This window comes from Prionailurus bengalensis, chromosome A3, assembly GCF_016509475.1.
Source record: "Prionailurus bengalensis isolate Pbe53 chromosome A3, Fcat_Pben_1.1_paternal_pri, whole genome shotgun sequence".
In the NCBI taxonomy this organism is placed as follows: Eukaryota; Metazoa; Chordata; class Mammalia; order Carnivora; family Felidae; genus Prionailurus; species Prionailurus bengalensis.
Window position 1 is genome coordinate 22,341,052 of NC_057354.1, and position 27,252 is coordinate 22,368,303.

The 27,252-nt window shown below is 43.1% G+C and overlaps 1 protein-coding gene across 2 annotated transcripts in view; it reads right to left on the reverse strand.

Annotated features, from left to right (window-relative positions):
* Positions 1-469: 469 nt before the first annotated feature.
* The window catches only part of RPN2 (ribophorin II), a 60,473-nt gene continuing 33,690 nt past the window's right edge, over positions 470-27,252 (reverse strand). Inside the window, exons 10-18 of one of the 2 annotated variants that reach the window (XM_043602414.1) lie at positions 17,221-17,312; positions 15,477-15,591; positions 12,253-12,447; positions 10,970-11,056; positions 8,891-8,986; positions 6,743-6,818; positions 5,092-5,221; positions 3,526-3,573; positions 470-795 (exon numbers count right to left, since the gene is read on the reverse strand). In XM_043602414.1, coding sequence (XP_043458349.1) covers positions 783-795; positions 3,526-3,573; positions 5,092-5,221; positions 6,743-6,818; positions 8,891-8,986; positions 10,970-11,056; positions 12,253-12,447; positions 15,477-15,591; positions 17,221-17,312 — 852 coding nt within the window. In that variant the 3' untranslated portion in view covers positions 470-782. The remainder of the gene's footprint in view (positions 796-3,525; positions 3,574-5,091; positions 5,222-6,742; positions 6,819-8,890; positions 8,987-10,969; positions 11,057-12,252; positions 12,448-15,476; positions 15,592-17,220; positions 17,313-27,252) is intronic. The other variant, XM_043602415.1, reaches the window with a different exon arrangement.

Genomic DNA, 27,252 nt, shown 5'->3' on the forward strand with positions numbered 1-27,252 from the left:
TCTATACACTTAACCTTATTATTCAATATTTCTTCTCTATGTGATAGTATATAACCTCCAGGTAATGGTGGTCCTGGACACAACTTCAAAAGGGACATCCTTGAGATATGTGTGTCCCTCTAAGAGCCTAAGAATACTCATGTGGCCCGCCTCCTTTTAAGACAATTCCTCCCCTTCCCCACTGCATGCCAAGCCCATACTTTGAAGGCAAAAGCAGAGGGGCCTTCAGATATCAACAGGGTTCCTTTGCAGACAGATGGTGCCCACTACTAGAGAAGAAAAAATGCCCACTTTTCCAGGCAATTCTCAGTCCTGTTAGGAAAGAGGCAAAAAGGACTAAAGTAAAAAGGCCTGGAGAAACACCCTGGCCAGCTCGTCAACAATACTTCCCAACTAAGTCCTCATGTTATGTGCCCCGGGGATCCCACCAGCCCCAAAGTACTAGAACAAACTCTCGATCGGGCCGTTGTTCCTGTTATTCTCTTTATTCCAAAACAGATTAATTACAAATTTCAACTTTTCAAATGCAACATCTGGCTAAGTTAGGAATATTCACAGCCTCTTGCTAAGGCGCCATGCCAAAGAAACAGGATATTTGGGCTCACAGGTGTGCGCTCTGTGTCGGGGAAATAGAAAAACAACAAGCAAACGTATAACCACAATTCTGACTTTTTTTTGTTTAAATAAAGTTTCTTCATTCCTCTTTACGAACTGTGAATTGTTCTTGACTCCTTTTCTTGATATTCATCTCAGCTTGCAAAATTTCTTTCCTTCTTCTGGCACTAATGTGCTGTTCTGAAAGAAAATGGAGACAAACACCCAATTACTGAAGGTTTCAGTTCGCTGTTACAGTTCCTAACTGGTGACAACAGAGAGACCCAAGGTTCTCTGCCGTTTTAAGATCCTATTTATATATTCCTATTTATATAGGAATAATCATTAATCTATTAATTGTATTTATTTGTCCCCCATCTCATTTCACAAGAGATTGTGAGACCACTAGTTCCAGCAAAAGCTGATGATAACATAAATACGAACAACAGCGCAAACCTGACGACTAGGAAAGAAAGTGGCATGTGGAGCTCTGACATGAGGTAATTCCAGGCACACCTCTCACAGTGCAAGGCCAGAAAGACAGTGTAAATTTCAACTAGGGGAAGAAAAAGGAAAGCCTAAAGAATGTCCATCTTCAATTTCCCACGCTCCGGGACCGCCAACCAGCACGGGCCCTCACGTAGCTTGGACGATGACATTCCGGCCACTCAGGACAGAAACCCGCACCATACTCCTGCCATGCAGGTCTCCAGTCGTGTTCTTGCCAATGGTCAGCCTCAGTGTCTAAACCTAAGAACGATTCTCAAAAATGGAACTCAGCTCACAGAAAAACTCTAAGAGGAGACAAAAACCTCTCTATCTCTTATTCCTTCTTTCCCCATGGCTGCCCTACCCTCGACTCTACGAACTGAGGGGAAACGTGAGAACGGAAATGACAATCTAGACAGCTGCTGTGCAGGTAGGAGGGTGAAGCAGCAAACAGGTGTTTCGGGCAGCTCCGGCAGGCAGAGGCACCGCGCCGACACGCACGCCGTCCTTAGCGGGCAGTTCTACCCAGTGGTGAGGGCTGACGCGATGGCGATGAAGTCTTGCAGAATGGTAGGCTCCAAACCGATTAATCCACAGTTCCAGGGGACACACACACAGGCACAGAACTAATCCTGAAGGCTGAAGTGAGTGCCCCTAATCCCCTGCCAACATGCAGAGGTTCCCAGGTGCACTAGAACGTGTGTGCTCCGGAACGACCATGAGGAGAGGAGAGCGTGAGTATGAAACAGGAGGAGCTGAAAGGGCAGCGGCCCACCAGCCTCCGTTTTGGCTAAGAAGGTACAGCCTCTATTGTGCCTCATCAAATCGATGTCTGTCCTCAGATCAAAAGCACTTAGCTACCACAGACTTTCCTTTAAAATACTAGGCCCCGACCTCTGAAGTCCCAAACGTCCACATGATCAAGCATCTTTCCTCTCTCTCAAGCAGTGTGATTTGGGGGTAGCAGCAGCATGAGGGTAGACTATCTAAATAGCAAGAAAAAAAAAATCAATCCAGAGTTATTTTCAAGAATTAAAGAGCTCAATATTTAGCAGAAAGGACTAGTTCTGAAAGTAAAATCTCAGAACAACTCTAATGCGGACAAAATCAACTGGGTATGTTAAGGAATGGGGGAGGACACAAGGGACTGACTACACAGGGGAACTTTCTGGAGTGTAGAAATAGTCTATACCTTGACTGAGGTGCTATTTACACGACTGTGTAATTTGTCAACATTCAGATTGTACTCAAAAAGGGCAACTTTTACTGGATATAAATTGTACCTCAATTAAACCCAAAACAACAAAACCAGGACAAACGCAGTCTTTGTGTTGAGGATTAGATGTGCCAGCTTATGTTCACACATCAGTGAAAAGGCTCTACATTCCATGCTTTTGTTGATCTCCCTGATCTGCAGAGGATTAAAAATTAGATGGTTCTGCTGCCTTGGCAGGGAAGCCACTTCCAAGGCAAGGGATCAGGGAACATGACTTGAAAATTCAAATACTTTCCTTCTCTATATATGTTGGCCTAGTACAGGTGTCAGCAAATGATGCCCCATGGGCCAAATCCAGCCCACCACCTGTTTTTGTAAATAAAGTTTTATTGGAACACAGCCATGCTCATTTGTTTAGTCTACGGCTGCTTTCACATTATAGTGACAGAGTTGAGTAGCTGTGACGGAGACCATATGGTCTGCAAAGCCTAAAATACTATCTTTCCAGAGAACTTTTCCTGATCCCTAGTCTAGAGGAACTGATCAATGAAGCGCATACTTTCTCTCCTTCCCTCCCTTCACCTTGCTTTCACCTCCATCCTCATCCTAGGATTAATACCTAGGAAAATGGGTGATATTTCACTTGACATTTTAGTCACACAGGGATCAGCCCTGAACTACACCCTGACTTCTAGAAACTGGGGTTCTGATGCTGGCTTTGAGCTATGGCCATTAGTCCTTCGTAACAGAGAATCTCACCAAACCACACTGTTTGGCCCAACCAAAGATCAGTGTTACAAACAGGCCTAGAAACAGTGACAAGGTGTGCCAGGATTTGCCATGGGACCATCATTTAATGAAGTGAGATGTTCTGAACGGGGTCCCCTTTCAAGAAGTCCAAGGTTGCATCTGTCTTATCCTCAACTCTGCTTTCCTCATCGAGAAAGGGGCTGCTGTCTATCAAATACCCCATGGGCATAAGGGAGGATGGAGTCTAATGCAGCCAAAGCCAGGTCAAATTACCCTATCAGTTGGGCTCACTCAGGGAGTTTTGGTTTATTGCCCTGATCCACTAAGTTCAAAAATGGCCCCAGAATTCAGCTTTGGCTTGGGGAAGGTGGGGAGGAACGAGTGGGCTGAACATCAGATAAAAAACTGACATGCATGAGGTGGGCAAGATGGGAAAGGGGCCCTGCTTCTGGGATGAGTCCACCCTTCATCTTTACCGTAGTGTCCTATATTTTGCCAATCTACTGCTCTGCTCTGCAGCGATCCTGCCAAAGGAAAGAGGGTTTGAGAATCAAGAAAGGACAGTGGGAAGAGAAATAAGCTTGAGAAAAGAAATGGCAAACACCCAACCAGAGCTTCCATTAGGGTCCGTGACTCCCCCAGTGGCAGAGTTTGTTCTAGGACTCACAGCAGAACTTTCTGTATGAGGGTGCGTGCATGTCCGTGTGCACACATTCTGGAGAGGGGATGAGGACCATGGTCTCTCTCCCCAGAAAATGTACACAATTTTAGGATTTCAGATTAGGAACTCCTGCTAAACAGGATCTAAATCAAATGGTTTCCAGTCCACTACTCCCCTGATTTGTACATCTTGTGTGGGCAACTTCCAGAAAAGAGAGAACTCAACAGAGCACAGCCTTTTGGCACCCTGGGGCCTGGACTGGCTGCTGCAAGGGAACAGGGCTCTGCTTAGAAAAAACAGCTGAGTCCCTGGCTCTTTCTCAGATGCGATGCATAGCTGCCAAGTTAAGGCTCCTGGAAGGGCAGAGAAATGAACCAGCTGCCACTGCCGGTGCTAAGGGAAGCTCTGGTGGAACGTGGGAAGTGAGGGAGCACCTCGGGGCCAGGTCTCCACGAGGCGAGGCACTCAGCGCACAATGGCGACTCAGGCAGGGATGAGACAGGTGGCTCTCCCGCCTACTAATGGTCTCTGAGAAAGCCTCTCTGATCTGCCCAACTTAATTGGCAGCCATGTTGGAGGGCACAACACTATTGAGTTACATTCTTACAGCAAAAGTCCTGGAGAGGAGAAAGCAGGGCACATCTGAAAATGTTAACTTCCAAAGGTGAAAGCAATTCTGACCTTTTCTTACCGACCTTTCCGTGGCTCAAATCACCCAAGTTCTAATAAAGTCAAATCAATGAGAAACACCTATGTGACATTTAAATTTGCTTCTAATCCAGGTTCGAAAATCAAGCTGCCAGCAAGCTGCTGCCGTGCTGAGATCTGACCGTTTGTGTGAACCTAAGGTTGTCTGGTTCTCAGGGACGTGGTACAGGCTACCGAGCAGGGCTCCCTGTTAGAGGCTTCTTAAAACCTGTGGCAGTTGGGGGTGGGGGTGGGATGGGATGGGAAGAGCGTGGACCTCACACTTAGGAGGAAACGCTCCGTGAGTCTGCCAGGGGTTATAGAGGATTAGCTCTGGGGCATGGGAGGAGGACAGAATAGGATTCCCCGTGGCGAGTAGAGAACATTTTTATACAGCCAGCACATTAACAACGATCTTCTGCCACACATGTTCTAATCCATTTTAATCTTCATAAAGCAATTATTTTCTTCCCTTGTTCTAATGTGTCAGGGCATAAATCACTGTGGTTTTAATACATTTAAAACTGATCACCAAGGCCCCTTTCGGACTTAAAAGGCTGGATTAAGGTGTCACACTTGCCCCTAAGGATACGAATCGTTCTGCCACATACCCTTGTTCAAAGAGCTGGGTGAGCAGAGCTGACAAAAATATTTCTAATCCCACTCTGAGTCCCTGGCCCATCCTCAGCCTTACCTCTTGATTGCCTGCTGGGCCAGCATCCGATTGCCAGCCAGGAACGTCACGCTGCCCAAGATGGCCAGGTACTTCAGGGTCTGGAACATGTTGAGCTGAGTCCAGTAGACATACATGAGCCCCAGCATGGCTACAGGAACAGATGTAATGACAGCCAATTAAACTGCTGGACTCTGAAGAGGTCTCTATTTCTAGACCAGCTCATTTTATTCCTTTTATCTGGTGCCAGAAAATTAACTCAATATACTTACCTTGGCTACCGAGAAATTCAGAGGTAAAAATCAGATGTCAGCTACCTAAACTATCCGGTTCCATGTTCCAGCTCACATCTATTTCCTCTAACGTAGGTTTTTTATTTTTGTTGGGTTTTTTTTTAAAGCATTACTATGATACTATATTTGGCATTCATTTTATTTTTTAAATTCTGAATGAAAGCATGCAGGGTTATATAAATGAATAATTTCCTTTCTATGAAAAAAAGATTATTAAGGGGATTTTGCCAGTGTGAGTAGGAAGGAAGCAGGAAGCACTGAGGAAGAAGGTTTAATGAAAAGGGCTCAGGCCTGGGCACTGGGAGCCCTGGGTTCTGGTCCAGGCTCTTCCTTGCCTAGCCGCTTCCATTTCTCTGAGCCTACATTCTCTCACTTGTTGAACAGGGAGGATCCTAACTCCTGCCCTGGGCACCCACATCACAGCTGTGATGAAAATCAAATGAGGGAATGTGCACAAAAAACACTCTGGCAAGAAAAGTCATGGCTCTAAACAAATTTATATTCAGGTTCTAGTCTCAGCTTCACTCAGGAGGACTATCATCAAACCCAGTAACTAGGCTGGTGAGAAAGGTCATCCTGTCAATTTTGCCCAGAAAGATGACGGATGAACTACGGCAGGGGTTCTTAACTGTTTCTGAGGTCACGGACCACTGTGAGAATCTGATCAAAGTTACAAACTCCCTCTTCCCTGAGAAAAACACAGACACACATTTGCCTAGAATTTTAACTGATTCATCTGTGGACCGCTACAGAATCACACACTATGGATGCACAGAGGGTGACTCCCCAAAGCGTCAACGAAATCAGAGAATACTGAAATCTCAGTGAAATGCAAGGCGCCACAGATCCAACAGGGTCAAACGTCTCAAACGCTTAGCTGGTTTGTGAATTTACCGTCTTGTTATGTTTAGGTCCTAAGTTCTCAAGAGAATAACACGGGACAGTGTGGCCAACTGTGGAAGAAACTGTTTTCTATTACTGTCCAGACCCAGCCGCCAACAAACGTGAAGATCGATATGGTGGGGAAAGATAACCTTTGGAAACTGCATTAATGCTCTTCAAACAGGAAGATGGCTCAATGTAAAGCTACGGCAAGTGAGTAATCTCTGGAAATGAACAGGGCTATTAAGTATGGGTAAATGGCCAGCCAACAGCAGCCTAGCACAATGAAACCCAATATAATGACAGCTGTTCTACGCTGATGGACCAAACAGGTTTATCATCATATTAACTGTCCTAAAAGGCCAGGAGGAAGAGGGAAATGTTATGCTATTAAGTCATTATAGTTAATAGGTTGTGGGTCTACTTAACAGGGCTTTTGCATGGGCAGGCAAAATGTCAGAGGAGGCTAAATGGAATTAGCAGCCTAGAGTGCTTACCAGCATGTCCCAGGTGAAAGATGATCGTGCTTGGAGCAAAAGTGAAGTTGGAGACATTGGCACCAATCCGGATCCACTGAACGATGGGGAGAGATAAATTAAAAAGACATTAGAACTTGAAAGGGAAGGCAACACATGCTACGTCAATGCTAATCCAATGAACAGCCCCAAGGGCTTAAAAGTTCATGTATACTTGAAGGACAGGAAATTTTTCCAAGTGACAGCCATCCTATTATAAGTCCTCAGGAAAAAAATTGTTCCCTTTTCTCTTTAGGAAGGCATTCCTACACCTGCTCTCAAATGTGCTCGAGTAACTCAAACCTGAACATCCTTTTTAATGACTGCAAACTCTTCTATTTCAAAGCAGGTGAAACCACAAAGCTGAAAGGTCACAGACCGCATTTATGATGAAGTAACTGGCACTCAGGCTAATTCCTCTAAGTACTGGTAAGATAAGACCCTTGGCAGCCGGTAGGGTGCACACTCCTGCTGTGGGTTCCATGCCTTTTGAAATTCTGATCACTCATGAGAACAGGTGCCCATACCCTTAGTCTGGTTTCTGAAAGATTGTGCCATGCCTTCCAGATTTAGACTGACCAATAATTCCTTTACTAAAATCAATGAATAAATTAGAAACACAGGCAGCTAACTTTCCAGAAGTAAGATCTAATGAGTTTTCCATACAGTTATCAAAATTCTCTGAACTTCGAGGATATGCTTCTTATATTTATAATTTGTAAAGAGACCAAAAGAAAATTATTAAAAAAAAATTCAAACAGTACACTGAAGTATAAAAATTTCCTTCCTTTATACTCCCTAAAAGGTCCTCTCCTTAGAGATGACCCACACTAACAGATAATGCCTTTTCAAGGTTTTTACAAAGAGGACCATACTAAATATACTCTTCTACCCCTGGCCTTCTTCACCCAGTACATCTTGGCAATCTTGTCAATACCAGCATACAAATCTATATATTCTTTTATTTTTTTAATTTTTTTTTCAACGTTTATTTTTATTTTTGGGACAGAGAGAGACAGAGCATGAACGGGGGAGGGGCAGAGAGAGAGGGAGACACAGAATCGGAAACAGGCTCCAGGCTCTGAGCCATCAGCCCAGAGCCCGACGCGGGGCTCGAACTCCCGGACCGCGAGATCGTGACCTGGCTGAAGTCGGACGCTTAACCGACTGCGCCACCCAGGCGCCCCTATATTCTTTTAATAAAGTGCATATTATTCCATCATATGGATGTACCATAATTTATTTAACACTTGCTTTTATGAGGGTTTTGGGTTGTTTATGGTTTTAGGTTCACTGAAAGGCACAGCCTCTGTTCTCTGTTGTTATCTTTAAAAAAAAAAAAATTTTATTTATTTATTTACTTACTTACTTGTTTATTGAGAGAGAGAGAGAGAAACAGCAGGGGAGAGAGAGAGAATCCCAAGCGGGCTCCGAGCTATCAGCGCAGAGCCCGACACACAACGCAGAGTTCGATATCATGAACTGTGTTATCATGACCTGAGCTGAAATCAAGAGTCAGACACTAAACCGACTGAGCCACCCAGGTATCCCTCTGTACTCTTTTTTTTTTTTTTTAATTTTTTTTTTTCAGCGTTTATTTACTTTTGGGACAGAGAGAGACAGAGCATGAACGGGGGAGGGGCAGAGAGAGAGGGAGACACAGAATCGGAAACAGGCTCCAGGCTCTGAGCCATCAGCCCAGAGCCCGACGCGGGGCTCGAACTCACGGACTGCGAGATCGTGACCTGGCTGAAGTCGGACGCTTAACCGACTGCGCCACCCAGGCGCCCCTGTACTCTCTTCTTATATAGCTATCAGCATTGGGCCTTGCCTTCTTCACACTTGACCTCATCTGAACACTCCTGCAGACTATCCCAGTCCATACACTTTTATCATTTTTTAGTGGCTATAAGGTACTTTCTCATGCCTCTCGTTTATGGATCAGTTGGCTGTTCCCCACAGTGGGGAATTTCAGTTATTCTAAAATTTTTTGACCATCGGTTCAGGTCACAGCTGCTGGACCCCTTCAGAGCTGTGCGGAGGCCAGAGCACAAAGCCTCCTTTAGAACAGCTACATCTGCTGAGTCTGGCGCCAGACACACGCTGCCCATGCTAATTACAGCTACTCACCAGAGCAAAGAGCAGGAGCAAGGGCGAGAGGATCAGGGCTGTGAACGTATTGGACACCACGGTGGGGGGCCTCTTCTCAGGCTCTCGGAACAGGTGCTGCCAAAAGAGGACATACCAAGAGTATTTAAGAATGTGCCCTTCCCCGCAGGGGCTGCCATGTATACCAGGAACCAAAATGCCAATGACAGTCAAGAAGAAGAAATGCTTCCCAGAGGCTAAACCCTCCTGGAAGTGAGAGGACACTGGGCTTCTGCCTCTTCTCAATGCTGGCTTCTAATCCCAGAGGCCTCTTTCCAAAGACACCAGTCCCAGCTCACTACTTGGGCAACCCTCTTTTTCTCGCAAAGACTCACTGCCGTTTAGAGGTTAGAAAATGCAACCCATTCAGTGGCATTTTGCTTAGTGTCAGAGAGGGTGCCCAGGTATATGGATGGTTTGGATGATATATCCAAGGCAGGACTCTGGCTTTCATAATGCTTCTGGGTTCCTAGGGTGGCACTATCATATATTACTGCCCCACTTAAGTTAGCTAACTGGTGGTAACCTCACTCACTGTAAAAGAGTTTCACTACTGATGGTTCCAACCATAACTCACCCCTTCTGCATCCAGCCCATGGCTCTAAGGAAGCCCTAAATGAACCTTCTCTCTTCCTTGTTCTGCCTGATTTCCAGAATTGGAACCAGAAAGCTGGGCAAGCACTGCTCTGGTATTTCTTTGTTTTGCTTTGTTCTGAGAATCTCTGTATGAAGATCTTTGGGAGGCTCATCTAGACAGTGTCACCCAGCAGGGTCAGTGATGGACTAGGGGTCCAGAAGACTTCTATTTGGGCCCAAGTAGAGGGGCAAGTTGCTTTACCAACTTTTTGCCTCAGTTTCTAACTGGAAAATCGGGCATGGGAGGGCAATGACCATCCTATTAGGTTTGCAAGGTGGCTGTAAAGACCAAATGCGATAGGGCATCTGACCGTGCTTTGTAAGCTCTAACATGTGCAAATTTAACTTCTTTTCAGTCTTTCTTCCAATGCACAGACTCATGTCTGTCTTTCCTTGCCAATGTCCAGCCAACCCAGCTCCAGGATGAGGCAACACCACCTGGGAGTCCTGTTCCCAAATTTTCACCTCAGTTCCTCTTTGCTGCCACTACCATTAAGGGATCTCTAACACCGTCTATGGCAGATCAGTCAGCACCCTTCATCCTCACAGTTGTACCTTCTATTTAACTGCATTTTACAATCTTAAACAATGCTGTATCAACATTAGGAGGATTTCAAAGAAGAATCCTACTACTTACACCCTTTGGACCCTTGTCCTTTTTTTAAATAGTGAAACAAGAGTAAGCAGTCTGCTTGGAACATCTCGACATTCATTCAGATGTGGTGTGAATAGTTTCCACATTACTACAGTATGATCATTTCTTAGGACTGCAAAATAGTCCACTGAGTGCGTCCACCTCAGTCTCCTTAACCAATGGCTCAAACTGCTTAACAATTACTATACTTTTATGTTTATTTTGTAAAATGTTTTAGAGACTTTTCAAAGCCTTCCTTCCTTGATCAGTTACTTATTTTGATTCTCACAACAGTCCTGTGGAGCTGAGCTGGGCTGGGCAGAGATTGCTAACTGTGTGCATGGATGATGAATCCCTGGAGAGAGGATTGCCTGGGGGAGGAAAGCCCTATGCTCCCACCCAGTTGAGTTTTCCACCTATAGGCCCCAATAGCCCTGATTTCTGGAGGAGCAGAGAGGAAGAATGCCAAACCCATCGGTCCTGTAGCTGTCAACTGAAGGCTGAGCCTCCTGAATGTTTAGGAAAAACAGACTCTGATTCTGTGTCCAACTATCTGCTTTCAGGGAGCTGGTCACTGGGCTCTTTGAGCCTGTTTTTTCAAGTTCTAGGTTGGCGCTGATATTTGTCCCGTTTAATTTGCAGTGTGGTGAAGCCAAAACTATAAAATATCGTGTAAACAGGTTAAAGGAGATCCCAGAGCCACAGTTCAGGCATTCGCTGCCCTCTCTCGTTGTGCCCATTTTACGTTATCTCCTCCATGTTTAGTGGGAGAGCCCTTAGGCTCCCTATACCTGAATTTCCTGTTTGGGGGTGAAAAGGTTCTTGGACAGGACAGTGGATGGAGCATCTTCTTCAGGGAACTTGATGACCACATCAGCCTAAAAAAATAAGTTAGACAGCTTTTAAAGGCACAGGGTAGAGAAGGGGTTGAAACAGGGTAGCGTGCCCTAACTCACATGCAGGCCCATAACTGAAAACAGCTCCTAGCAGTCTAATCACTTCTGATCTATTAGCTGACAACTGAGGCAGTAAAAATGTCAAGAACAAAATAATAAGTATTTGTTGAAACTGCTTTTTAGAGCTAGAATTTCAATTTTCTACTGGTCTGGTGAGCCCCACAGAGCTGCTTAATACAAAAATCCCAGCTGGTATTCAGGCTGTTACAGTTGCAATCAGAAACTGCTGGTGTCCCTGGGAAGTGTGATTTAGTCACAGAAAAAAGAAATGAAAATGTGCTCTCGTACAAAAAGCAGCCCGAAGTCCAGGAGAAGAAAAAAGGCTCTGAATACAACGCAAAGAAATGCAGCCGCCCCTTTGTCTTGCAGAGGGAGCGACCGCCATTCAAGGCCTGGGGTTTGGCCTCTGCTACCTTTCCAACCTCACCACCCACTGCTCTTGACCAGATGCAGGGTCTCCAGCAAAATGGACCCACTCAGGCCTCACCGAAAACATCTTCTGCGGGTCATTCCCCAGCCCCCAGATACAATTCTGATAAACCCCTGCAATTCTTCCACCCCTCACTCGAATGCTGTCTTTCAAGAAGTATTTCGCTCATCACATCCATCAGATGTGAGATATGGAGGTGAAGAGCACTACGTAAACTATAACACAGTATGCAAATATTGGTTAATAGTTTATTAGCATCTTGCATATTCTAGAATTCATCTGAATTATTTTCAAAATTCAAATCTTACCCTTTCCCACCCCACCCTGTGAGGCTATACCACATCTCAAAGACCAGGCTTTTATCTCTTACATCTATGTATCCCCCATAGTGCTTTGCTATAAAATGAAAACTTCCTTCGAGTGGAACTTTTATAGAAATTTGCTAGGACCCACGAGGGCAAATTCATGCTTCATTCATTCACTCAGTCACTATTTATCCAGCACCTACGATGTGCCAGGCCATGTGCATACCCCTAGGACCAGCACACGGTCCCTCACCTCACCATGCCTATTTATTGCCCTGCACAGGCAAGGCCAGGGTAAAGAGGCCATGTTCCTGAAAAAGAGCAGTCTCTGTCTGACTGTGGCACAGCCACTCTTGCCTAGGTCAAGGTGCATTAGGGCATACCACATTCCAAAGGATTGGGTTCTTCAAAGTGGCATCTCCGATGATCAAATAGAGAGTGTAGGTGCCGGATGCAGAGTCAAATTCGATCTTTCTCTCAGAAGTATCCAGTTCAAACTTGTACACGTTCTTGCTGTCTGGCTCAGCAACAAACACTACTTCCTGGCCAGTCTTCTGGTTATGGAGTCGGACAAATGTCTGGGTAGAACAATAATAATACAACCTTTCATCTGATAATTTCAAAGTTCCCTCCATACCCAACACCAAATCAACAAGGCAGCAGACTATTGGCTCTTTTGTCACAGTGGAAGCTCTGGGATGTGCCAGACCTGCCTAAGAGCGAGGAAGGAGTGGCCATCCCACTCTGGTTCCCAGCTCAGAGATTAGAGATCACTTTTTGTTAGTCTAAGATATTTAACTTAGGGGTCCAGCCAATTCTCAACTACATGGAGGCTGAATGCCCAGTTTGTGGAAGATTTAAGCCCTTTGCTGCTGCTACAGTTTCTTCTTCCTGCCAGCCTTTTGGCCACTTTGCTGCCCAATTAACTTCTTCACCAGAGGGTGAAAAGAAGGGAAATGAGGTGGAACTGTAAGAGGCCCATTTTCAATTTCCTAGTGCCTCTAGCTAAAGATTTAGTAGAAGAGGCTTGAGGATTGATAGCAAGGCAGAGTTCTAACCAAGCAGAGCAGCCTGGTGTCACAGAGAAAGCCCAGGCTCTGAAGACAGACACATTTGATTCCACTACTTTTTAGGTGAGCAGGTCACTTCACCCCCTCAGGCCTTGATTTCCTCATCTTTATGAGAGAACGATTAACCTCTATATGTGGTGTACCTGTGCAAAGATTCACAATGATAAATGCAAAGCATTTAGCGCAAGACCTGGTATATGCTAGCTAGTTGACAAATAGTAGCTGATACTGTCACCCATGTGATGGTACGAGTCCTTATCCCCCCAATGGCACAAGAAACTAAGGCTTCTGCATATTAGAACTGCAGCAAACTTAACATCCACTCTGAGCTTTCCTTTCAGGTGTTTCAAAATAAAGAATTGAACAAGGCTGGAAGGTTCCAAGGATTAAATGAGTTGCCATGTTCACGCAATTCAGCCCTGGCTCCCAGAAAAAAATGTAAATCTCATTTGTCACTCTGCATGTAGGCAACGAGGAACCACCATCAAAGTATTTAGAGAAAAGGCCCAGAGATGTGAAGTATCCTGACTACAGCAGTCTTGGCCAAGAATGGGATTTAGGCCTGACCTTCCTCCTGTGACAGCCAAGGGCACGTGGCAGCCAGGTTCACCTGCACAACGCCATCTCTACCTGGGGGGGTTCTCTATGTCACGGTTCCAAAGCAGAATCTTAAATGAGACAAGTATTCAGTTAAAGTTACACTCCCTCACTAATTCCCTGCCTCAGCCCTAATCCCACCAGTTTAATCTTATTATCTCTTCTCTTCATATTCTTTCTTCCCTTGTGCTGTTTGGTTGGCAAACTTCATTCGGAAAAGGAGCTCGGAAATGTTGAGAGGCTGAAGTGCTTAAAGTCAGTTAGCCATGGCTAAGTGTCCTGACCGAGCTCTCTGAAGCATGGGGGTGGAGGGGAGAGGAGCATGAAGCATGGGGGTGGAGGGGAGAGGAGCAGAGAAGTGCCAGGGGTGGCGGTCTTGGGGGCAGCCACTCTGGAGCCTGGCCACATGTGCAGCAGTTGTAGCTACAAGAAGCAGAAAGCAGGAAGGTTTCCAAGTAAATCCACTCACCTCAGTCATCTGCTCTGAAGCTGTCCCTCGGCACAAACTCGACTCCGCCAGCTCTTGCTAAACTATCTCCACAAAACATCTCAACCAAGGCCCCTATGTCCCATGTTGTTTTCTTTCAGTAAAGTATTTACTGGAATTTCCCATTATAATACTATCATGGATGGGGAAGGCCTAAGAGCAGTTATTCTCAATCTAGGGGGATGATAGGGGCAAGGGAGAAGGTGTCTGAGAGGATAAGGGGCCATATCAGATTCTCTGGGGAAAGGGTATATGGTTTGAAAAAAAATTTTTTTTTAATGTTTATTTATTTTTGAGAGAGAGAGAAAGAGAGAGAGCACAAGCAGCAGGTAAGGGCAGAGAGAGAGGGAGACACAGAATCCGAAGCAGGCTCCCAGGCTCTAAGCTGTCAGCACAGAGCCCGACACGAGGCTTGAACCCACAAACCAGGAGATCATGACCTGAGCTGAAGTCGGATGCTTAACTGACTAAGTCACCCAGGTGCCCCTGAAAATCTTTTAAATAATAATTCTCATGATTTTATATATGGAAAACAAAAATGAAGGCTATTGTTTTCTAATACAAATTAAGCATGAGTTAAAAAGGGCTATTCTTCAGATTCCTAAAAAGAGGAACTCTGCTGTAGTCAGTACAAAACCCTTTGGGCCATGGGGCGCCTGGGTGGCGCAGTCGGTTAAGCGTCCGACTTCAGCCAGGTCACGATCTCGCGGCCCGTGAGTTCGAGCCCCGCGTCAGGCTCTGGGCTGATGGCTCAGAGCCTGGAGCCTGTTTCCGATTCTGTGTCTCCCTCTCTCTCTGCCCCTCCCCCGTTCATGCTCTGTCTCTCTCTGTCCCAAAAATAAATAAACGTTGAAAAAAAAAAATTAAAAAAAAAAAACCCTTTGGGCCTACCTAGGTTCTCCTTTTTCAAAATTATTTCAATCTGTTTTGTTGTTTTTTTTTTCCTCAGAAAGGAAAAAAACCTCAATTAAGCGCTAATTTGCCTTAAATTTATCTTCTCAATACCAGCTGATCTTTTAAAAACAACTGTGTTGGGGCACCTGGGTGGCTCAGTTGGTTAAGCAACTGACTTTGGCTCAGGTCATGATCTCCCAGTTTGTGGGTTCGAGCCCAGTGTCGGGCTCTATGCTGACAGCTCAGAGCCTGGAGCCTACTTCGGATTCTAGGTCTCCCCCTCTCTCTACCCCTCCCCTGCTCATGCTCTGTGTCTCTCTGTCTCTCGATAATAAATAAACATTAAAAAATATAAAAATAAAAATAAAAAGAACTGTGTCCGCCACGTTCAGAGTTACAACCAGTATGAGTGGGGACAGTGCCATGTGGGAAAACGTGCCAGTCCATCAGGGTCCAGAGTGAAGACCTGAAAGGGAGTGTGGACTTTATACACCGTGCCGTACACTCTAGAGCATGGTAAGGCTGCAGGCCAGGAGGAACACCTGGGCTTTTTCCTGACCTGGTGAGGGGTGAGTTCAGCACCAGTGTTCACATCTACCAGCTGGAAGAACAAAGCAAAGTTCTGGTGGCTGTCCGCGATGAATGTGCCCTTGGCTTTTGCTGGGTAGGTCACCCTGAAAGAGACATGTATACAGTAAATCTTCGGAGAGGATCTGCAGGTCTCTGAGAACAGAATAAAAAAGACAAACTGAACTTCACTGCCTAATCCTCCCTCTCCCCACTGGAAAACTTCCCTGCTGCAGACAGACAGGAGTACAGTTGTCTGTGGCCAGAGGGCAAACCGGACTAGGAGAGCCAGGACTGAGAAAAGCACAGGATAAACTCTCATCGGGGTCTGGGGAAATGCTATGCACAGACGCTCCAGGCTGTCACTTCAAGGACCTAAGGATGTCAGCTCAACCAAGTCAGGTACCAGTGGGGCTCACGTGTCCCTCTGCAGCTACAGGGGGGAATAGAGAGTTGGGCTGGCAAGCAGGCAAGGAGAAATAATCACAGGATTGATGTCAGCAGCATGTGGGTGCATGGTTGGAAGATGAGGGGGTAGGAGATGCAAAGGAAAGACGGGTACTTATCACTTTTTCTTTTTTTAATGCTGTATTTTTTCATGGATACAGTTTCAATTTACTTTTCTGCCTCAAGTTGGGTTTTAAAGAGTTATTTTCTCAAAAGGCAGACTTGATGAGAAAACTATTCTTTTCCCAGCCATCTCCTGGGATGCGGTAAGATGGCCATGGGAAAAAACAAGCCAAATGGTTATAAAGTTCACACCTGACTATATTTTATACTTAGGCTTTATATTTACTTGTGAGGAATACCAACTCTTCATCTGTATAGAGTATTAAACTTTGCAAGGCACTCTTACATTATTTCCACGGACTCTCAACAGGGCTCTCATCTCCAGTGTCACTATGAAAATAACTAAGCCAGAAGCAGAAAGCCCAGCCTTTTCACATGACTTAAAAGGAGTGAATGTTTAGCTTCTAGGCCCTGGCTAACATCTCCTGTCTTCATAACAGCCTTGAGGGTTCACCTACTTTCTCTAGCAGATATATCCACCCAGTCAAGTTGAGGTCCAAACTATACCCAGAGGTCTAGATGGGCCCCCCCAAAACAAGAATCTGGAAGAGGGCTGACAGGCTTCATATAGTGCCCAGCCTGCTCTGATCAACTGCCAACGATGACCTTGAAGGTTGTGTTAGAAAAGATTCTGAGTTCAACAGGAACAAAAGCTATGACTGATTAGTGATGCCTTCCACAAACTTGAGAAAGGAATTCACAGCCCCAGTGCTAGGTATCTGCCATCTCAATTCTAAGGACCTCTGAGGCTTCCAACCAATTTCAGACCCACTGTGAGCCAAAGGGAGTAGTCATGAGGCCACTAAAAGCCAATTCAGGACTATGAAGATAAATTACCAAAATATAAACACACTGCTTCCTTCGTTGAGAAAGTCTTGCCTTTTTTAAGAAAAAGTCATCCGAACTAAATAATATACTTGGTGACATAGTTGATTCAGACTCAGATGCTCCCTATCCCATTGTGGACTAACTGCTGGTAGAGACAACCCCAAATCTGCTTGGATGCTGTGTGGCACGGTGCCAGCAAAATTGAAGCCTCTTTAATTTAGAGTGCAAGCTGGATTATTGCTGACCCAGAAATGGCATCCAGAGGGGATCAGTGCCTGGGCGTGCTCCTCTCAGCTCAAGCCTAGACTTCCCCGGTGCCCAGAAGGTACCCCACCTACCGGGTGGTTTTGGGTGCGATGCTCTGATCCTTATCCACAGTGGAGAGATCAACGTTCGTGATGCCAACTTCAGTGGAGATCTTAACTCTGAGCTAGAGTGAAACACAGAAGAAAATCACCAAGTCAGCTGATACATCAAGAATTACAGGCATACCCAAGTTTTCCTCATAAAGGTGAGCAAAGGCATGAAAAGATCCTAGGACAGGAGTTTTCAATGATTTTAATAAAGCTGACTCGGCCAGGTAGGATTTCCAGCTCTTTAATCTCAAGGCTTAAAAGCAACTCCGTGGGGCTCCCGGTGTGGCTCACTAGGTTGAGCGTCTGACTTGATTTTGGCTCAGGTCATGATCTCACAATTCATGAGATTCGTTTTCTCTTTCAAAATAAATAAATAAACTAAAAACAAACAAAAAAAGCAACTCCTTGATTCTCATCCCTTCTTCTCTTCTTTGGCATTGGTTGGATGGTATATACTAAAAGAAGAAAACAAAGTAGGATTTTTCACGTGTCCTTTAAAATAAATAAGGGGGAGGGGCGCCTGGGTGGCTCAGTTGAAACTTTGGCTCAGGTCGTGATCTCATGGTTTGTGAGTTCGAGCCCCACATCAGGCTCTGTGCTGACGGCATAGGGCCTTAGTTAAGATTCTTTGTCTCCTTTCTCTGCCCCTCTCCTGCTCGTGTGCTCTCTCTCTCTCATTCAAAAATAAATAAACATTAAAAAAAGGATATGAAGGGGTGCCTGGATGGCTCGGTTGGTTAAGTGTCCGACTCTATTTCAGCTCAGGTCATGATCTCACGGTTTGTGTGTTTGGGCCCTACACTGGGCTCTGCAATGACAGTATGGGGCCTGTTTGGGGTTTTCTCTCTCTTTCTCTCTCTCTCCCCCTCCCCTGCTCATGCTCTTTCTCTCACACACAAATAAATAAATAAACTTAAAAAAAAAAGAAATTAAAATACATAAGGGGGAAAATTTGTAAGCAGTAACCTTCAAATAATTTGAATCAACAAGTACTTGATTCTAATGACAGCTATTGTTTGCTTTGTGAAAGACACTGACTTTAAAACAACAATTTCATGTAATCCTCACAACAATTCTCTAAGGTAGTGCTATTTCAGATAAGGAAATTAAAGATTAAAAAGATAAAGCCACTAGCTCAAGTTTTGATGGCTAGTAAGTGACAGAGCCAGTATTCAAGCTCAGGCATTCTGATTCAGTGTCCATACTCTTAGGCACCTGGTTATCCAACTTCCCAGCAACAACTTACTCTATACCAAGCAGTATTTTAAGTCTGTCCATGAAGATGTAAGAAGCATGGCAGACATCTGCACCATTCACCAGGCACTTCTGCACACATGGTAGGGAAGTACTTCCCTGTTTCCCTGGAATCAGGTGTGGCCACATGACTAGCTTTGGCCAATGAAATGTGAGCCCCCAAATGGAAGCTTTAAGAGTCAGTGTGTGATTCTCTCCCCTCCTCTGCATGGACACAGACAATGCAGAGAGAGGCCTGCTCCTTCAGTCTGAGTCCCAGCCTAAGGACAGCATGAAGCCGAGCCTCCAGTTGATATGCTAAGATACCTAGCATGGGCAAAAAAGAAACTTTTGTTATTTTAAGCTACTGAGACTTGGAGTCTGGCAGAAGCACAAACCAGCCCATCTTGACTCTTAGGGTTTGAATTCTATACATTCCTTGTAAATATTTTCACAAAGAGGAGCTAGATAACACAATAAACACGAACTTTTTAAAAGATAGACTTAAAGTGTAAAATTCCAAGAGGCAGAAAACATTCTGAAAGTCTATTCATGGGAAATTTTTTAAAGTCCAAGTTTTGGGGTGCCCGGGTGGCTCAGTTGGTTAAGCGGCTGATTTCAGCTCAGGTCATGATCTCCCAGTTGGTGAGTTCGGGCCCCACGTAGGGCTCTGTGCTGACAGCTCAGAGCCTGGAACCTACTTCGGATTCTGTGTCTCCCTCTCTCTCTCTGCCCCTCCCCTGCTGTGCTCTGTCTCTCTCTCTCTCAAAATTAAATAAACATTAAAAAATTTTTTAAATAAAAACTGTAAACCAAAATAATAAAAATAAATAAGTCCAAGTTTTAATGTGCAAATTATAAAAACCCAAGGTACTTTTTATATGCAAACATATCTATAAGACTTGCAAATATTTGCTAAGCTTGAATGTAATGCTTAAGGAAATCCTTGCCAAATCCACTGGTTTATAGTCTAAGTCAGGATCAAGGAACAGAGATAGAGGGCTGGGCAAATAATTGAAGAATGGCTTTAGCATTTTGCTAAAATGCACTATCAAGGTGTAACAACCTCAAATTGAGGACAAAGAAGAAAAATTAAAAAGGGATAAAGACAGCTATCAAGTAATATAACAGCCTTCTCTCCTACCTCCATAATAACTATTTTGTGACAACAGCCTCAATTATCAGATTGAATAGGGCTATTATGTTTTACTTAAAAAACAAGGGGCGCCTGGGTGGCTCAGTTGGTTAAGTGTCAACTTCGGCTTGGTCATGATCTCACAGTTCATGGGTTCGAGCCCGAGTTGGGGTCTGTGCTGACAGCTTGGAGCCTGGAGCCTGCTTGGGATTCTGTCTCTGTCTCTGCCCCTCCCCTGCTTGCGTGCTCTCTCTCTCTCTCTCTCAAGAATAAATATTAAAAAAATTTTTTTAAAAACAACAAAAAACTGAATGTACAAGATTTATTACAGAAGCCGTAAGGACAGTCTTACCTCCTACTCCTAAATACATAGCCACCTATTGGTAGAATTATACTCAGCCTCGCTGCCTGTCACTGAGGTTAGGCAACCGGGTGAATGACAGTGGTAGGGAAGGGAAATTAGATGGCCTTCGAGTTGAATAAATCCCCAAGGAAAGAGTTGGGAGCCTCTCCTTTGGCTCTTTGGGCTCTGCGCTGAGCAAACAGCTTCGCAACTCACATAGGGCTTGGAACCACATGAAACTCAATGCGGAGAGGCACTGGGACCATTTGAAGAAAAACTGGAGTGGAAGGCTTAAGCAGAAAAGTAGCCAAAGAGCTGTGATTAGACTACTGCTGTTTAGCAAGATACCTCCCACTAAGATCACTTTGCCTACATCCCCCTAGCACAATTGGAGCACACAGGTGCAGGGGATATACAGAGATGGCAAGATGCACTTCTTGTCCTAAAGAGAAGCATAAATGTAAAGCTAAATGTTAACAAACCAGGCTGCTGCTTTAATGGAGGGATGTACAAAGTGCTATGAAAGCACAGGAGAAATAACTGTGACCTAAGCTGGCCTGGGGGTAGCCCTTGCTTGGTTGGGGAGCAAGAGAATGTGTAGCACAACGACTCAGAAGTCCTCCAGTTTGGGGAGAGGTAGGAGTTTAGCAATATTCCATGCTATAAAAACAATCCATCTTCATAGTTAACCACTCTGCAACCTACCCATCAACACTACCCAGATAATTCTTTCCTTACTTCTGTGACTCATTCCCTCAAGGGCTCATCCATTTAATTTGTAAATGTGATCTTAAAATCATCGTCCCACCTAAATTTCCATAAACAGGAGATGGTTACATGACTAATGGTACGTGTACACTATGAATTACCATGGAACAATTACAAAGGACAAGGTAGATGTCTATAAACAGATAAAGAAATATTATCACCTATTTTTGAGTACATCCATTGACATAATTATATTTAACATCACTGTCATGGAGTCTAGGCAACTGGGTGAATTGTGGCAGAGGAATGGTGGAGGGTTGGGAGGAGGTCATCAAGTTAAAAAGATCCCTGAGGGGAAAGCTGGGAGTCTCTATTTTATGACAAGAGCAAAGAATACAGCTGTTTTTAGAATAATCCTTTTTTTTTTTTTAATTTAAATGTTTTTATTTATTTTTTTGAGACAGAAGGAGAGAGAGATGTGGGGAGAGTGAGAGAAGGGAGAGAGAGAGAGAGAATGCAAGCAGGGGAGAGGCAGAGAGGGGGGAGACACAGAATCTGAAGCAGGCTCCAGGCTCCGAGCTGTCAGCACAGAGTCCAACGCAGGGCTCGAACCCACGATCTGTGAGATCACGACCTGGGCTGAAGTCAGATGCTCAACCAACTGAGCCACCCAGGCCCCCCTAGAGTAATCCCTTTTATGTAAACAAGAAAGGATAAACATACATTCATTCATTAATTTTGTATCCTTCTTTTTCTTAAAATGTATAATAATTAACTGTTAGAAATGGATTCCTCTGAGGAGAGGAACTGGATGGAAGGGATGAGAGAAAGCTCTTACATTTCATTATATACTTTTACAAAATTCATTTGCACTTTGGATTTTTTTTAACTACATGCATATTTTACTCCTTTTTTGAAAAAAATAGAGATTATCTCAGCAATGAGACTGTGTGCCATATACTTTTTTCTTTATAAACATTTTGTATTGAAAAGCACCACCCAATAAAGAGAATTGCAAAAATAACCATTCTTCCAGGGTGCCTGGGAGGGGGGCTCAGTCAGTTAAAAATCTGACTCTTGGTTTTGGCTCAGGTCGTGATCTCACAGTTAGTGAGTTCAAGCCCCACATGGGGCTTCATGCCAAAGGTGTGGAGTATGCTTGGGATTCTCTCTCTTTCCCTCTCTCTCTCAAAATAAATAAATAAACTTAAAAAAATAATCATTCTTCCTTTCAGCAGATGGATACATAGAGACAGATGTTTAAAGATTTATGTAAGGCTCCTCAATGTATCCTAATTATAGTGATAGAAAAGTCATCAACTTTTAGCTTTTTCCTTAGAATCCTGACTACAAACTTTCAACAGTAACATGGTCACTAAGGCCCGCTAATCAAGATTCAACTGTGTGTTTTAAAGACATCATAAGCATTCCCAGACAATACACACACATGGATGACAAAAGGGCAGATTGCAGTGAACTCAAGTCATTTTGGGTTTGCTCTCAGCCCTAATTCTAAAAGGCTCCCTAAGTTAAAGGTTTCTTTGTTGCAGAGAAACACTGCAGGGCTGTTCTTGAATAGGGAACAGTTTAAAACAAGTCCTTCTGCTCCTAAAATCTTAATACAAATGAGTCTCTGGAAACACTGAAAAGAATAGCGTTTTTATACTACTCTTTTAAAGCAAATTGAGAAATAAAAATTATCGTAACTTTTTTCAAAGCCATGTTGTAAAGAATTGAGTAAGATCCCTGTGGGTTAGCTGCTTCTTCCTTCAAACTAACACTTCAAGATTAGTTTTTATAATAGGAAAGGGACTTGTTTAGCCACTTTAAATGCAGCTAAGCCTGCTTTACATTGAATCATGCTAGTCTTTTCTTTGCCTGTACTGCATGCCACATACACCTCAAAAAACGTTTTAACGCCAGGAAATGTAGTCTTTCTGCTGAGAGTAATAACCCCCTTGTTTAGCTCATTACTGTCAAAAATGATGGTGCATTAGGGGCAATTAATGCTAATGACAGCTTCTAAAACCCATGTTTCCCTGACAGCAAGTCCAATGTCAATGAGGGCTATTACAGGCCTTCCACACCAAACCACCGTTAATGCACTCTGACCAATGTCAAGCGTCTCTCAGGAGAGGAAACAGGACCTGCTGACCCGCTCTGAGGTTCTAAGTGTGACTATTACTGAAATTACAAAGTAAAGTTGCGTATGCGACAGAGGTCAGAACGCACACACACACGCGCGGACACACACACACGTACATATGCATGCATAAAGCTCTAACATAATGAAGGAGAGATTTTTTAATGCTCACTCCATCACCAGGAAGGAAAAGGACAGCAATGGCCTCAGTTGGGGCTTATTATCATTGCATGAGTAACAGCTATTAGCCATTTCTGCTATTTTGCACTTAAATAATTTTTCCAACAATCACAGAAACACTTGGACAAACGCCAGATTTGATGTTACAAAAAGCCAAGCTGTTAAGTAACCAAGACAGCATAGCATTGGTATAAAAATAAAAATACTGATTAATGGAATATGACTGCAAGACTAGGTATTAACCCTTGCCGGTATGGTCAACTGATTTTTGATGGCAAGATGCAAAGTGTGCCAAGACAATTCAATAGGGAAAGAATGGTCTTCAACAAATGGTGCTAGGATTTCCACATGCAAAAGAAGGAAGCTGGACCCCTACCTCACACCATATACAAAAACTAAGTCAAAATTAATCAGACACCTAAATGTTAGAGTTAAAGCTATAAGAGGAGTAATCTTCATAACCTTGGATTAGGCAATGGTTTCTTAGATATGACACTCAAAGCAGAAGCAGTGAAAGAAAAATAAACTGAACCTCATCAAAATTAAAACGTTTGTGCTTCAAAATCCAAAATCAACAAAGGGAAAAGACAACCTACAGACTGTGAGAAAATATTTGCAAATCATGTATTTGTCAAGGGACTTGTATCCATAGTATAAAAAGAACTCTTAAAATTCAAGAATATATGGGCCCCTGGGTGGCTCAGTCAGTTGAGCATCCAACTCTTAATTTTGGCTTAGGTCATGATCTCACGGTTTGTGAGATTGAGCCCTGTGTCGGGTTATGTGTTGACAGTGTGAAGCCTGCTTGTGATTCTCTCTGCCCGTCCCCTGCTCTCCTGCGGGGATGCACATACATATGGTCCCCCTCCCTCTCTTAAAATAAAAAAATATATATACATACAAAAACACCTCAAGAATATATAAAAAGATAATAATGTATCAAGAAGGGGAAATAAGAGGTATATAGATTGGGACGGAAGAAATAAAAAGACAAAAAAAAATTTCTTTTTAATGGGCAAAGGGTCATCTGTACAGACATTTCTCCAAAGAAGATATACAAATGGCCAATAAGCACATGAAAAAGCTGCTCAATATCATGAACCATCAGGGAAATGCAAATCAAAATCTCAGGGAGATACCACTTCATACCCACTCAGGAATGCCAGAATGAAAAGACAGATAATAACAAGGATGCAGAGAAATTGGAATCCTTATACATTACTAGTAGAAACGTAAAATAGTGCAGCTTCTTTGAAAAAGTTTGTCAGTTCCTCAAAAAGTTAAACATAGAGTTTATCATATGACCTAGTATTCCATTCGTAGGCATATACCTCAAAGAACTGAAAACAGATGCTCAAACAAAAATGTGTACATGAATGTTTATAGCAACATTATTTTAAAAAGCCAAAAAAGTGGGAAAGCTCCAAATGTCCATCCACTGATGAACGGATAAACAAAATGTGGTATGTCCATACAATGGAATATTACTCAGCCATAAAAGGAATAAAGTACTCATACATGCTACAACATGAATTAACCTGAAAAATATGCTAATTAAAAAGGCCAGACACAAACAGCTATATATTGTATGATTCCATTTATATGAAATGTCCCAAATAAGCAAACCATGGAGACAAAAGTAGTAGTTGTTAGGACTAGAAGATCTATTCCTGTAGAGTAAGGAATATCTACTATAGACGCAGGACTGCTTTCTGGGGGGACAAAAGTGTTCTGGAATTTGAAAGTGGTGTAAATATAAATAAATAAATATCTGTAAATATACTAAAAACACTGAATTATAAATACTTTATTAGATATGTGAATTATATCCTCAAGAAAGCTGTCACCAAAAAAAAAAAAAAAAAAAAAAAAAAAAAGGCCAAGCTATACTTTGTATAGAATAAAAAGCTAACCCTTTGCAGATGAGTTACCATAGTTTTAAGGGCCCAGGAATGTAAGGAAATATTTTTATACCACTCCATCCTTTTCTTCTCGAATGGTCAGAAATGGAGAATAAGCACTCAAAAAATAAGATTTGGTTTCCACTCACAGGGAGTTCTCAGCCCAATGAAAAAGCAAACATATAAGCAAACAACGGTAATAGAATACAATAAGAACAATTATAGATAGGATATAAAATACTACAGCAACAAAAATAAACTTTAAGTAGATTGAAGTCCTAAATATAAGGGGGAAAAAACTTAAAAATTTGTAGAAGAAAATATTGCAGATTATCTTTTTGACCTTGGAGTTTTTTAAAGACACAAAAAGCATAAACAACATAAGCAAAAAGGCGTTTAAATTAGGCTTCACTGAAAATAACTTTTGTGCATCAAAAGATGCCATAAAGATAACACTGGGGAAGACATCTGATGCTTATAAGTAAAGCTTACTTTCCAGAATATAAATAGCTCCTAAAATTCAATAATAAAAAGACTAACAAACCAAAAGAAAAACAGACAAACAAGACAACAATTCACAGAAGAGGAAAACTAAAAGGCCAATAAACACAAGAAAAAAATGCTCAATCTCACTAGTAACCAAGGAAAAACATTAAAACAAGAAACCATTTTGGGGCACCCAGCTGGCTCAGTCACAAAAGCATACAACTCTTGATCTCAGGGTCATGAGTTCAAGCCCCATGATGGGTGTAGGGATTACTAAAAAAAATAAATAAAACCTTAAAAAACAACACACAAGACACCATTTCATATCCATCAGATTATCACAAATTCATAATACCAAGTATTGGTAAGAATATGAAGAAAAGAGCAATCTGGCAATATTTAATAAAGCTGGAAGACAAACACACTCTATGACTTCACTCCAGATAAATAAACAAAATGTGCACAAGGAAACGTACCAAGATGTTCAGAGTAGCACTGTAATGGTGAAATCTAAATGCCCAATAGGAAAATGAATTAATAAAATCTACTTCGTTCATAAAAGGAAGGCAGTTACATGACAATTATCCACAGTTACGCACATAGCTCTAGTTCTACAGGTATAAGTGTAACTAACTGTCATATAATATTGAATGAGAACAAGTGCGTTGCAAAAGGATGCATACAAGATAATGTATAAATTTTGAGAAGAGGCAAATCAATGCACTGAATTATTTAAAAATATGTACACGTGTGGGGCACCTGGGTGGCGCAGTCAGTTAAGCATCCGACTCTTGATCTCGGCTCAGGTCACGGTCTCACAGTTCACGGGTTCGGGTCCCGCATCAGGCTCTGGGCCGATGTTGCAGAGCCTGCCTGGGGCTCTGTCTCTACTTCTCTCTGACCCTTCCCCACTGTGCTCTCTCTCTCTTTCTCAAAATAAATAAACTTAAAAAAAATTGTTTCAAATATGTACATGTGTAGCAGAAATATAGAAGTTTCTTACCAAAACAAAAGGGAGAGGGTGGAGCAAATATAGCAAAATGGTAGGGTTTGAAGGAGATGAGTGGCTGAGAACGAGTGAAGGAGATGAGGTACATGAGAATTCACTAAATTATTTTCTGTTCTTTTCTGTATATTTGAAGTAGTCCATACTAAAAAATAAAAGTTTTGTGGGAGCACAGATGAAGGAGTAACATTTGAACTAGACTCCATAGGATGAGCAGTTCAGCATATGAGCAAGAGAGGGGAGGGGCACTTCTTATGCAGGCAGCAAGAGTTGAAACCCAAAGACATGTGCATGTAAAGTATATCTGAGGAGCAGTATGCAGTCAAGAGCAGCTAGCATTGAGGGGGTGGGGACGCACCCACACTGAAGCATATGCACGTGCCTTGTGGAGGACCTTCTAAGCCATTCTCAGGAGTCTAGACCTCACTCACAAGCAATGGGGAACCAAAGAACAATGATTTTATCATTCTAGTGGCACTTAGGGAAAATTAAATGAAAGAGGCAGAAATCTGAAGACAATGGAACTATAGTTGGCACTTAAACAACGAAGGGTGAGGAGTGCTGACTCCCACCCAGTACAGTTGAAGATCCATCTAGAACTTTAGACTCCCCCAAACCTTAACTACTAATAGCTTGCTGTTGACCAGAAGCCTTACTGATAACACAGTCGATAAACACTTATTTTGTATATTATAAATATTGTATAGTGTATTCTTACAGTAAAGCTAAAAATCAAGAAAATGTTATTAAGAAAACCGTAAGAAAGAGAAAATACATTTATAGTACCGTATTGCTTTTGTCGAAAAAAAAAAATCCACGTGTAAGTGGACCCCTGCATTTTAAACCCTCATTTGTTCAAGGGTCAGATGTAGTTAGGAA